We start from the raw sequence: 12,575 nt of genomic DNA on the forward strand, positions 1-12,575 counted from the left end.
TCGAAGGACAAAAGCAGAGCATCTGATATAATCTGAGCAGAGCTGTAGCAGGGTCAAAGAGAAGTGCTCTGATTCTGAGGGCACAGCATTGCTCCATGCAATCAGCCCCCTCTGACTCCTCCCTCCACCATCCTTTGTCTCTGCCTCCCCACTTTCCCACAGTTACTGAGACAGCTGGTGTGGGTTCCATGCAGAGACCTCACCCTGAGAGGCACAAGAGTAAAACCAAGTTATTCCTCATGAAAGCAGGAAACCGGACACAGGAGCCCTGAGCTCTCCGCAGCTGCCCTGTGGTCACTACTGACCCCCCTCCAGATGTAAACATATGTTTATATGTGTGTGGACGTTTACATGGTGTGTGTTTATACTTCATTGTATTTATCATCTAAATATTATTTCTCTCCATGAAGATAGATATTTGCATCCAGAGCAGAGAAGGAAGAAATGGTGCCAGAGAAGACAAGACAGGGGCCAGGAAGAATGTGGTGGCTCTTTGTTGGCTCAGGAGATGCTGAGCCAAGTATATTTAAGCCTCTGCTCACATTTGCATTGATTCTCATCACGCCCATCCCCAGCACTAGAGGGGTGGCCTTCTCAGCATATTTGGGCTGCTGGGAGAGAAGGGAGGAAAATCCTGAGTCCAGATTGAGGGGATTCTGGTTCAATTCCTGGCTCTGTTGCCAGTTAACTTTATCAGAAACAGGGTCAGGACAGCCACCTGGGAGCCACGGAGTGAAGGAACATGGAACATGGTCTGAGTGGACAGTTCTGGCCAATGGGTGCGGGCCAAGCTCATGTGGCGGGCTTCCAGTCTCCCGCCCTCATGCCAGGGACCCAGGAGCCTAGCTCTGGGGGATAAAAGACCACAGAGGAAGGAGATGGATTTGCTCTCTGGACCACCCTGAAGTCCCCGTGGAGGACCCAAGAGCTTTGCTCATCTCAGAAGAGCCGGGAATTGCCTGAGCTAGCAGAATCACACTGTTGGCAGGAGCTTGTTTAATTTTATAGAAAGCTCTGGGCTCAGTGCCCAGCTATATAATAGTATGAATTATTTAGACCAAACTGCAGATAATCTGTCAGAAAGCCAGAGGCAGCCATGGCAGAGGACATAAGCTAGTGATGGGGAAAAGAATGGATGAGTGGGGGACAATGAACACAGTGGGTGCCTGTGTTGCTGCCTCTCTCCGGGAAGCCCTGAGTTTCTCCTCAGTCCTTGGAGGATGTCGGGAGAATGGGGGGACGGATGGCAGACTGCTGTGCAGAACTGACTCCTGGAGGGAGGTCAGGAAGATGAAGGACCCAAGAAGAGACACACAAGGACCCACAGAGGTGGGGAAAAGGTCCAGAGGAGTTGCCTTCCCACTTCTGGTGGACACATATCCTGAGTATTTGGGGTGAGAAAGCTGAGAAGATGACAACAGGGACCCCCTCGCCCCTGCCTTGCTTTCAGGACAGGAAACCCAAACACAAATTCCACTGGGCAGATGTGCCTTGCATTTTGTAGGCTGGAGTGAGTCCTGCCATCACCCAGTTGTCTCTCTGTTTTCTTCTCAGGATCAGAGGCTTAAGGACACAGAGATGGAGATTCCAGAGTGGGGTTAGATCTGGTTCCATCTCCCATGCTGACTGTGCTGAATCATTGCTGGGGACCACCAAGCTGGAGGGTCACCTGATAGTGAGCAACTGCAGCCTTCAGAAGGACAGATGTTTACCCCCCCCCCCCCCAAGTTATATCACTGGTCCTATCAGCAAAGGTTATGTCATTTCTCAAGTGAAAAAGAAAAACAGGAATAGACTCTTGTGAAACCCTAGCACTGCAAGTGTCTCTACTTGTCCTAAGGGTCTGGACCTCCAGTGCAGGACCTCCAGGGACCTCCAATGTCTTCCTCTCCTGTGCTGGTGGAGAGCTGGAGGCACTCAGGGATTCAGCCAAAAATCCAAGCAGGGCGATATGTTTGGTTAAGGTTGAGTGGAATATATGAAGACGGGCAGGATTGGTATTAAACACAGACACGCTCTGAAGAACAAGGACAGGGACTCAGGGGAAATATGACACTAGCTTTTTGTTTCAGTTGGGGGATTAAATCATAGAGGGCTTGTCACAATGAAAGGTGAAAAGGAACCCAGCGATAGTACCTCAGGAAAGGCATGAAAGACCTTGCATGTGACTAGCTGGGAATTGATTCCTGGTACTTCCCCTGGTCCCCTAAGTCCCACCAGCACAAATCCAGGAATAAACCCTGGGGACAACCGGTGAAGCAGACTCACCTCTCCAAAAAGGAAATTTGAAGGCCCAGAGAGGGACAATCACTCTTCCAAGTTCACACAGCAGTACATATACCAGAGCTAAGATGGACCTTTAGAGGAAGCTCTTCCCACCAGAACAACATTTTCCCACTCTCAACAGGTCTATCCTCTAGGACCCAAAGCTAGCAACTCACCTTGGCAATGATGCGGCACAGAGGAGCTCCCTCCTGGGTCAGGCTAAACAGGTTCCCTGTGGTGGATTCCATGGTGTAGATGTTGTCTGAGGCATCGATCTTCCTCACCAGTGCCTAAAAGAAGAGAAAAAAAGTCTCTTGGTTCTCAGCCCTCCTCTTCCATAACAAAATTCTAATGGTTCATGATCTTTTGAACTTCTGAGCCCTATAATCCAACCCCATCCCCTGTGATGAGGTCCTAGTTTGTAGGAGATATAGGCCAGTATAAGAACTCAACCGTATAGAAATATGGGACCATTTCTGTCCCCTGAAGCAAGGATCACAAATGTGCTCTATTCTACTCTTTCTGAAAATCTGTCTCCAGGTTTGAATGGGCTCAACATGCACTTTTTTTGTTGTTTCGTTAACTCCTACTGAGAACAGGAACCTTAGATAAGTAAACAACTCTTCAAGCTCAAAACCGGTGAGTTGATCCAGCCATGATCAGTGAATTTGCATATTTGAGGATGACGATTCTCAGATTTGGATTCCAGGTGGGTGCAGGTTTGGGGGGTGAGTCAAGAGAAGCAGTTTAGAGCAAAATAAGCCAGAGGACAACTGCAGGATAATATCACACATTGGTGGTATATCGAGAAATAAATCAAGGATATGGGCAACATCAATTGATAATGAATCTCAGATACTAGAATACAGACCTGAGAGTGCCAGGTGTGTGGAGACGGAGATGAGGGCAGTGACAGGAAGTAACCCAGGAACAAAAGTGGAGGGTCTCACACACCTGGGTAGTGCTATGGAGGTAACAGTATGCACCAAAACTGCAACTAATAATCAAGAGATGGTGGAACACTGGCGGGGTGGAGAGGAACATTGGACTGGAGGAGACGGAGGGGTGAGGCAGGCATGGACACCTCTGTGGTGGCGGTGTGCAATGACTTTGAACATCAATACCAGAAGCTTGAACACTATTGTAACCCTATTACTCAACCTCTAATAATATAAAAATAAGAAAACATTTAATGTAATGTCAGGCCAAATTAGCATCCCTGGGCATGTACATTTATTAAACTAAGAGGCCTGAGGTTAGTAGTGGGAGGACTGGAAATTACTGAGCATTAGGCCCAGTGAGGCCCAGGGAAAAAGCAAATGGAAAATTTATTTAGAAGAATGACAAGAAGATTATTCCTATTATAGTTAAGCTTATTTCTTGGAAAAAGCTTTTCACCTAACTTGAAATCACTTAATAATCAGCCATTTGCTTTGAAGCATGTTATTCTTGATTATAGATGATTCCTACCTATTAATTAGTGCTGGTTAACTTGAGTTTCTCGTGAGAAGTATGGAGAGAGAGTGGGGAGTGTTCCTGCTGGGGGCGTACTGCAGAAAAGTCAGGCCCCCAAAGGGGTGCTCTGAGTAATCTCTCACTAGCTTCAGTTGTCATGTATATTTTAGAGGAATAAAAGAAATTTGTTTTTAAAGAACCCTGGCACTATAGAAAAGACACTTAAAGAGAAAACAAGATTGACATTCTAGTGCCAGCCTGACATTTCACATTTTACTTTACTGTCTTTACTGAGAGCAGGAGTCAACAAGAGCAAAGATCTGCATGGCTTTGCAACTCAAGGGCTCTGGCCCAGCCCTGCAGGGCTGCATTAGCCTGCAGTGCTGGGGACCGAGCTCTTTCAAAGCACGCACTCACATCTTTTGCAGTGTCTCTGCTGGTCCCAGTCTGCTTCTTTAAGAATACCATTATGATGAGGAATTGTCAAAGTGGTGAAAAACACGGACTTTGGAGCCAAACTGCCTGGATTCATAGCCCAGCTCTGCCACCTCTGTCTATGGGACACATAAGAAATCACTTATCCCTTTTATGTCTGCATCTTCTCATCTGTGAGATAATGGAAATCACTCTGTCTCTCATGGTGATTGTACCCGTGACTGAAGGGTGCGAATATATCTATAAAAGACTTCTGAAAGTACCTGTCACTTGACAGCAAAATAAAATGATTCATAGATAAGTCAAAATTCAGTGACTGATCAAGTTTGATAAATTCAGTTTTTCCATTTGTAAAATGAGTAAAATTAAAGGCGTTCAAGGCTTAAAGTAAATGGTTCTTCCTTTTACATCTTTATTTATAGACGTTTTCACATACACAATATGCTAATCTTCTACATATAGCAGACTAATACTAGGAATGTATTTAATCAAGCTATATTTAATAGGAGTTTTCTCCTAAGATTCAATAGACACCTCTTGCAAGCAATTTAACCAAAGGTAAAATTAATTAACAGAAGTTATCACTTCAAATCTCTGTAAAGAGCTTATTTCTTTGAATCCTTCCCCATCATTACTGTAATCCATTATTATACAAGTGACACATAAAGATGAAGATTTCATATATTGGGGTCCTGTACCTAAGTGGTAATTACTAATGTTCTTGATTAGTATTTGCACTTGAAGCAAATTAGCACCATACAAGACAATTCAAACCTAGTTCTTTTTTTTAAATCATTTGCTAATATTAGACCATTTATGTCAGAGAACAATTTCTTGTTAATATCCATGCACTTCTATACCATAATTACATCTCCTGTGTCTCCCTCAATTGGCACATTGACGATGAAAACTGATAAACAACCTTTTCCCAAGGATAATTTTGGAAAGAGATAAACTCAAAAACCCCACTTTCGTCAAACCTCTACATATCCCAAAGTATCAGTGCTAAAAGGGTCCCTGATTTACCACACTCATCTTAGAGCCAATATACAGAAAGCTGACCCAGGGCACACATAAAGTATGAGTTGGAGTTGGACCTGACCCTCAGTCCATCCAACTTTGTTTTCAAAAGCCAGTGAATCCATCCCCTTCAATGCCAGGAGGGTCTTCTTGTCTGAATAAGCAGACACCAAGTTTCAAGGCCAGGAAGCTAGGCAGACTCCCTAAATATCCTCATCAAATGGAGAACAGTTCTCCATCAGGCTTTTATCAGTATCTGTGGGTTCTGCCCTAGGGACGGACAGAAGAGGTGCAGATGGTCAGGGTCCACTTCTGTCTTCTGGCTAAGGCTACTCCCAAGCAGTGATTGAGCAGATCAAGAATAGGAATGAGACTTGTGATTGAGTGCCTTATTCTGACCCCAGGACAAGGCACTCATTGAAGGGTCATTTTTGGCTAAATCTCTTGCCTCTCAATTCTCCCTCGCCCGCCTTTTCTTTCTCAGTTGTCAGAGTTGCTCTGTGGCTTTCCACACCAGCTCCTGCTTTCTCCCTCTTATCTTTCATAGGCATTTATTATTGAATCCTGTCTTGCTGTCAGCTTCAAAACAAATACCATCTCTAAAAGTCAAGTTATTTTTTTTGCAGGAAATTAAAGAGGAACTCGAGAAAGTTTCAAAATGATGCGTCACCTTATATCCTGAGAAGTGTGAAGCAAGGATGGAAACAAATAAGATGAACTGATTAGGCTGAATGACGAAGGTATATTTTCTTAAAAGAAAAATCACTGAGATAAGAAACAAAACAATGAGATGCTGAAGACCGGAAGAAAGGGGGGAGGGGAAGTTAAACAGATGTATGAAATTAAAGTGCCCTACATAAGAAATGAGAAAAAGAAGTGTATGGTTTTTAATTATTTCTAGATCAGAAGTAGGGGCTTCAACCCAAGAAACGAATTAGGGGAGGTAAACTTTCAAACAGCAGCTTGGAATGAGTTGAAGTATTTAAAATCACGACCATCCTGTTATTCGTCGATTGCCTCGAGCAGGCCCCAGTAACGTCTCCTTCATCCTTGCCCTGAGATTTTTAAGAAAGTGTCATATTCAAGGCTCTTTAGAATGAGACCCATCATTGTTACTGGTATTTGGCATATTGGGTACGCCCCGGGGAGTTTGCCAGACTCTGCCATGTGGGCAGGTTATATTCGGTAGCCTGCCAGGTTGTCCAAAGTAGGAATGAGGTAATAAGATGTCACTTCCGGGAGCTGGGTTTTATAGTCTCTGAGTTTTGGCCGTTGATGGGATTACACAGCGCCAGGGGGCCAGTTGGTGGGTGTGACTCCTGCCTACTGGAATTTGGAGGATCTGGGTGGAGGATGCTCAGCCCCGATTCGAGTAGGCTTGGAGATCTCATCCCCGGGACCCGCATGCCTTTGTTCCTCTGCTGGTACCTTCATGTGTGCGGAGAGTGGTCTCAGCATGGTGGTGGCTGGTTCTGGAGGTCTTCGGCTGCTGGAGCCCTGGTCAGAACGGGGAGGAAAACTCAACCCGCTCCCCTCCAAGGGGTCCCAGCGGCGAGGACAGCCAGGCATGGGGGCAGGAGACTCATATTTAAAATATTACTAGAGAAATTTCTGCTTTTGATATAAGGATCGAGTAGACCTGTGACCTGTGATCTGCGAGAATATCCTGAGGAAATGTGTGAATTAGGTCTCTAAGGAAAGGTACAGAAAGATTAGGCCAACCGAAGATGAGAAAGATGAAATAATAACTGATGCCAGGGCTGAGCTCCCTGTCGGACTGATGGGAACACATCTTTTGGGTGAGATGTCCAATATAGGGAGGTAAATGTGAAGACTTGTAAGGATGAGAAACTTTAGATAGACTCAGAACGCAACTGATTTTGTTGATCTCAATGAAGGAAATTCAAAAGCACATAAGGGATTTTACTTTTTGCCTTTCAGAAAAAGAAAAAGAAAGAAAGTGAAAGAAAGGAAATGGTGCTCATTTTATAACTCAGAGAAGGAAAGAGCCACGTGAGAAATGGGGTGAGCTGCTTAGTAGATCTTGAAAAGAGATGAAAGCAACAAAGAGAGTTCTTTACCCCAAAAACACACAGAGCAGAAAGAAATGTTACTTGAGGATGAAATATTCCAAAGGGATAGAAAGGCCATGCTCTGAGAGGGTGTGGTACTCTCTAAGTCCATGGGGTGGGGTTGGGGGGTCAGATTTCAGCAGCATCCCAAAGAGACCTTCCTGTAAAACAGGGCTCTTCAAAGCCAGGTGATTCCTTCTCCAGAAGCAGGGCAATAGCCGACGTGCTCCAGAACCCTTTACATCTTCCAGGTCAAGAGCTTCCTTTTCTTTTCTTTCCCTCTTGTTTTAAAAAATATAGGACCCCTTGCACATTTTAAACTGGACAGGTCAAATTTTTCATCATAACTATTAAAAATCAAATTGGGAAGGATGTAATTTCTAGCTGATTGTAAATATTGACATAAAATAAGGTCATGACATCATCCTTTTAGAGTTATTAAATAGAAATTAAATACCAAACAACTTCATACCATCATCATCCATTTATAAATAATGATTAATCTTTCTTTTATTTTGTATCTTTCATCATCCTTAAACCTATAATTGCATTCCAATTCTCTTTTATAATTTTTACTTAATGTAATATAAGTGTTTTATTAATTATCTTTATACTGAGCATTGTAATTTGAAATTTTACATTATTTTCCTATGACTCTAAGGATCTAAAATTTTAAAAGTTACCTCCTCCTAAATGTATTGTAGTAAAGGTGCGAGGGGATGCTTAGGTTACCCTTGACTCCAGTAGCTTAGAGAGAAGAAGGACAAGGAAAGAAAGAAATCAAGGGTGAAAGAAGAGAACAGAAAGTAATGGGTGAGCAGGCATTAGGGTTTTAGTTACACTGGAGATCTGGGTGACTGGTACAGCCACATATCCCAAATTCAACAACACTGAAAACATGAGATTTAAGCTACAACCACTGGAACTTTGTAATGTGCCTGTCAAGTTGTCAGGTAGGAATGGGGCAGGAGTTGGGGGTGGGAAGGAAATATGGGAACTCTGGTAGAAAGAAGTTGGCATTGGATTGGTGTTGAAATATTATATACCTAAAACTCAACTATGAATAACTTTGCAAATCACAGTTCTTTCATTAAAAAAACTCTAAAAAAATAAAGTTACCTCCTCCTCACAGAGCTACAGTTATTATTATTATTAGCATAAAAGTAAAACATAACTAGGTTATTGTTTTGGTACATAACCATGATTCATGAGAGCTTAAATTTTATTTTGAATATCTTTCAATGAAATGAATGAAGCTCTTTACCATTTTAAAGATTTCTGATTCATTAATGTATCCATGATTGAATATTAAAATACTTAATGTTTCTTTTCTGCCCATAAAAGAGAAGAATGAGAATTACAGAGCCAATCTGGGTAATTTCATTGCTCGACTCTTTAAATTATGTAATTGTGTGGAACTAGAATAAATCACTACTATCAAACAATATATTTTTTTTCTCTACTGATAAGTCTTCTAAACTTTTTAAGAAAATCAAGTAAATACTTGAGTTGTAAAATCATTTGTTATTAAATCAGTAGAATCATTCATTTACTCTCTCAATTTTGGGGAAGAATTCCAAAGTAACTCTACCAAGACTTATCAAATAACTATTAAGTATACCCACTACTCTTCTACAAAGAGTACCCTAAGCTATTCAAATTATTTTTTAAAAAATGAGAAAATAAAAATATTGCTAATTTTATTACCAATAGAATTTATTAACTTATTGATAAATTAATTAATTAACCAATATGTTACATATTTTAAATGTTTTATCAAAACCCTGAATTTACAGTTTTTGCTTATTAAATTTATTATTAACACCCACCCTGTAACCTAATTGGCAAAGACATTTCTTTCAATCAACTCAGTCAACCAAGCCAACTTTCTCTAAATAAAGACCTGACTTCATTTTAAATTAAATCTGTTTTGATACATGTTACAAGAAATACTAACAAAACACTGATGAATAATTTTTAAAATAATCTGTCGTGCCAGAAATTATCTATATTAAAATAATTAGACCTAAAATAAAAGTTGATATATTTGTACTTCTATAAGGCAAAATTAAAACTTTACTAAATTTTATGATAAAAATAAACATATAACAGTATAAATTAAGAATCTAAGTATAAGACTGATAAAAAATGTTTCTTCAGGAATAGATGTTTATTAGTATCTAATGTGGGTGTTCATTTTGGGAAACAAATAAGGTCAGATAACTTTTAAAAATAAGAACACATTTGATTATTTTTACATATTTTTACACCACCATGCTGAGACCACTCTCTGCACACATGAAGGTACTGGCAGAGGGACAAAGTCACACGGGTTCCGGGGCCGAGATCTCCAAGCCTACTCGGATTTGGGCTGAGCATCCTCCACCCAGATCCTCCAAATTCCAGTAGGTGGGGGTCACACCCACCAACTAGCCCCTTGGTGCCATGTAATCCCATCAACAGCCAAGACTCAGAGACTATAAAAACCAGCTCCCGGAAGAAGAACAGTGCAGTCTCCTGCCCCCGCGCCTGACTGTCCTCGCCGCTGGGGCCCCTTGGAGTGGAGCGGGTTGAGCTTTCCTCCCCGCCCTGACCAGGACTCCAGCAGCCAAAGACCTCCAGGACCAGCCACCACCAAGCTGAGACCACTCTCCGCACACATGAAGGTACTGGCAGAGGGACAAAGTCACGTGGGTTCCGGGGCCGAGATCTCCAAGCCTACTCGGATTTGGGCCGAGCATCCTCCACCCAGATTCTCCAAATTCCAGTAGGTGGGGGTCACACCCACCAACTGGCCCCCTGGCGCTGTGTAATCCCATCAACGGCCAAGACTCAGAGACTATAAAAACCAGCTCCCAGAACTGTGCGGCCGCGAATGCTATTATGACATCCTATTATGACATCTTATTATCTCATTCCTACTTTGGACAAACTGGCAGGCTACCGAATGTAGCCTGCCCACATGGCAGAGTCTGGCAAACTCCCTGTGTCGTACCCAATATGCCAAATACCAGTAACAATGATGGGTCGTCTCATTCTCCTAAAGAGCCTTGAATATAATCTCAGGGCTAGGATGAAGGAGATGTTACTGGGGCCTGCTCGAGGCAATCGATGATTAACAGGATGATTTGTGATTTGTGATTCTCATGATCAAATTTCCCCTCTATAATTAAGAAAGAAACGAGGTATTTACACCTTAAATCTAAATAGTCCAGCTTTTAGCAGTCATTTTTATCTCTTGTGAATAGAAAGCAAACATTATTATCAATTAGTGTTTCTCATTATTTTCACACCTATGGACTGCCACCAGTCCATGGGCCAGTAGTTAAATATTATTAGCATAAATAATTCATAAAAATGTTTCAACAGAGTTGATTTTAACTAGTTTATTAAATAATGTATACCAAAAATGATGCAGAAATTACATAAAAACTTTATGGATTTTTTCCAATACATCATAAAAATTTTGGTAATTCTCAAAAATGTTCCAGTTGCATTTAAATAATCAATACCATTAACCTTTATAGTTTTGGTTCTACCAAGATATTTTTCTTTCCAACTAATGACATATTCTGGGGATGAGTACAAAATATAGCTGAAAGTAATTGCTTACATTTAAATATATGTCTCCCCCAAAAAGCCACTTGGATATGCCCTACCCACACTCTTCTTTCCTTTGCTGTAAGGAGAATATTTCTCAAGAGTCAAGCACAATTTCAGAATAAATGGACCTGGAAGGGATAAGATAAATTGTAAGAGGCACTGGTTGAACTCCACAAAAAAGAAAACATCCAACCCCATCAGAAAATGGGGAAATGAAATGAACAGAAACTTTCTCAAAAAAGAGATCCAAATGGCCATAAGACACATGAAATATGCTCATCACTAATCAGCAGGAAGATGCAGATCAAAACAACAATGAGATATCATCTCATGCTATAGAGACTGGCTCATACTCAAAAGAACAAAAGCAACCGGTGTTGGCATGGATGTGGGGAGAATGGGACTCTCCTTCACTGCCGGTGGGAATGCTGACTGGTTCAGCCCTTTTGAAAAACAATATGGACGATTCTCAAAAAATTAGAAATTGAGCTCCTATTTGACCCAGCAATACCACTTCTGGGAATATATCCCGGAGTTGCAAAAAAGTATAGTAGAAATGATATCTGCACTTATATGTTCACTGCAGCACTGTTTACAATAGCCAGAATCTGGAAAAAACCTGAGTACCCGGGAATAGATGACTGATTAAAGAAACTTTGGTACATCTACACAACGGAATACTATGCAGCTGTTAGAAAAGATGAAGTCTTGAAATTTGCATATAGATGGATCAACATGGAAAGTATCATATTAAGTGAAATGAGTCAGAAAGAGAGGGACAGACATAGAAAGATTTCACTCATTTGTGGAATATAAAGTTACAGAATGGGAGACTAACACCCAAGACCAGTAGAGGTAAGTACCAGGAGGATTACTGCACAGTTTAGAAGTCGGCCTCACATGCTGGGGGAAAAGGCAGCTCAGATGGAGAAGGGACTACCAAGTAAAGGGTGTTAGAAGGGCCCGCTCGGGATGGGAGATGCGGGCTGAAAGTAGACTATAGAACGAACATGAAGGTCACTTAATACCTCTACTGCAAACCACAACACCCAAAAGGAGAATGGTTTGCAGAGAGCAAAAGGGAATACCCTGCCACAGAGGCGAGGTGGGGTGGAGGGAACAGGGCGGAAGTGATGGGAGGGATGCTGGAATCATTGGTGGTAGAAAATGGGCACTGGTAGAGGGATGGGTACTCGACCATTGTATGACTGAAACGCAAGCATGAAAGTTTGTAAGTCTGTACCTCACAGTGACTCACTAATAAAAGAATTAAAAAAAAAGATTAATTGTAAGGGATAAGACAAATTGTAACCACCTCTTCCATGAGCATGAATCCATGAACACACATATGTACACACACACAAATGCACCATAGTCACAACACTGGACAAAATACATAGTTTTTAATGTCTTCCAACACATATATACATATACATGTATATACATATGCGAAAGGTTTATTCTATATGAATAAAGACTCCTTGGTTTTATCATCCCTCTTCCTCTATAATTTTTGCACAGCAGGTCAGTGCATACTAAGATTTGAGATGAGTGAGGAGTATGTATGATGGACGCCTCTCTTCTGGAAAGTAATTGCATAACTTTTAGAAACTCTGTACATTATCAGGAGGGTCATTTTAAAGAAATAAAACCAATAAAAATTGAAGATCTGGCAAGTGATTTTCATAAAATTAGACATGCTTGCATCTTTCCTGGGAAATCTTT

At 41.5% G+C, this 12,575-nt stretch overlaps 1 protein-coding gene across 1 annotated transcript in view; it reads right to left on the reverse strand.

Moving 5' to 3' along the window:
• Positions 1–12,575, reverse strand: part of INSC (INSC spindle orientation adaptor protein) — a 143,168-nt gene that overhangs the window by 48,605 nt on the left and 81,988 nt on the right. The window contains exon 6 of the mRNA XM_056116094.1: positions 2,442–2,555. Coding sequence (XP_055972069.1) covers positions 2,442–2,555 — 114 coding nt within the window. The remainder of the gene's footprint in view (positions 1–2,441; positions 2,556–12,575) is intronic.

The sequence above is a fragment of the Sorex fumeus genome, unplaced genomic scaffold (genome assembly GCF_029834395.1).
Source record: "Sorex fumeus unplaced genomic scaffold, SorFum_2.1 ptg000030l, whole genome shotgun sequence".
Lineage (NCBI taxonomy): Eukaryota > Metazoa > Chordata > Mammalia > Eulipotyphla > Soricidae > Sorex > Sorex fumeus.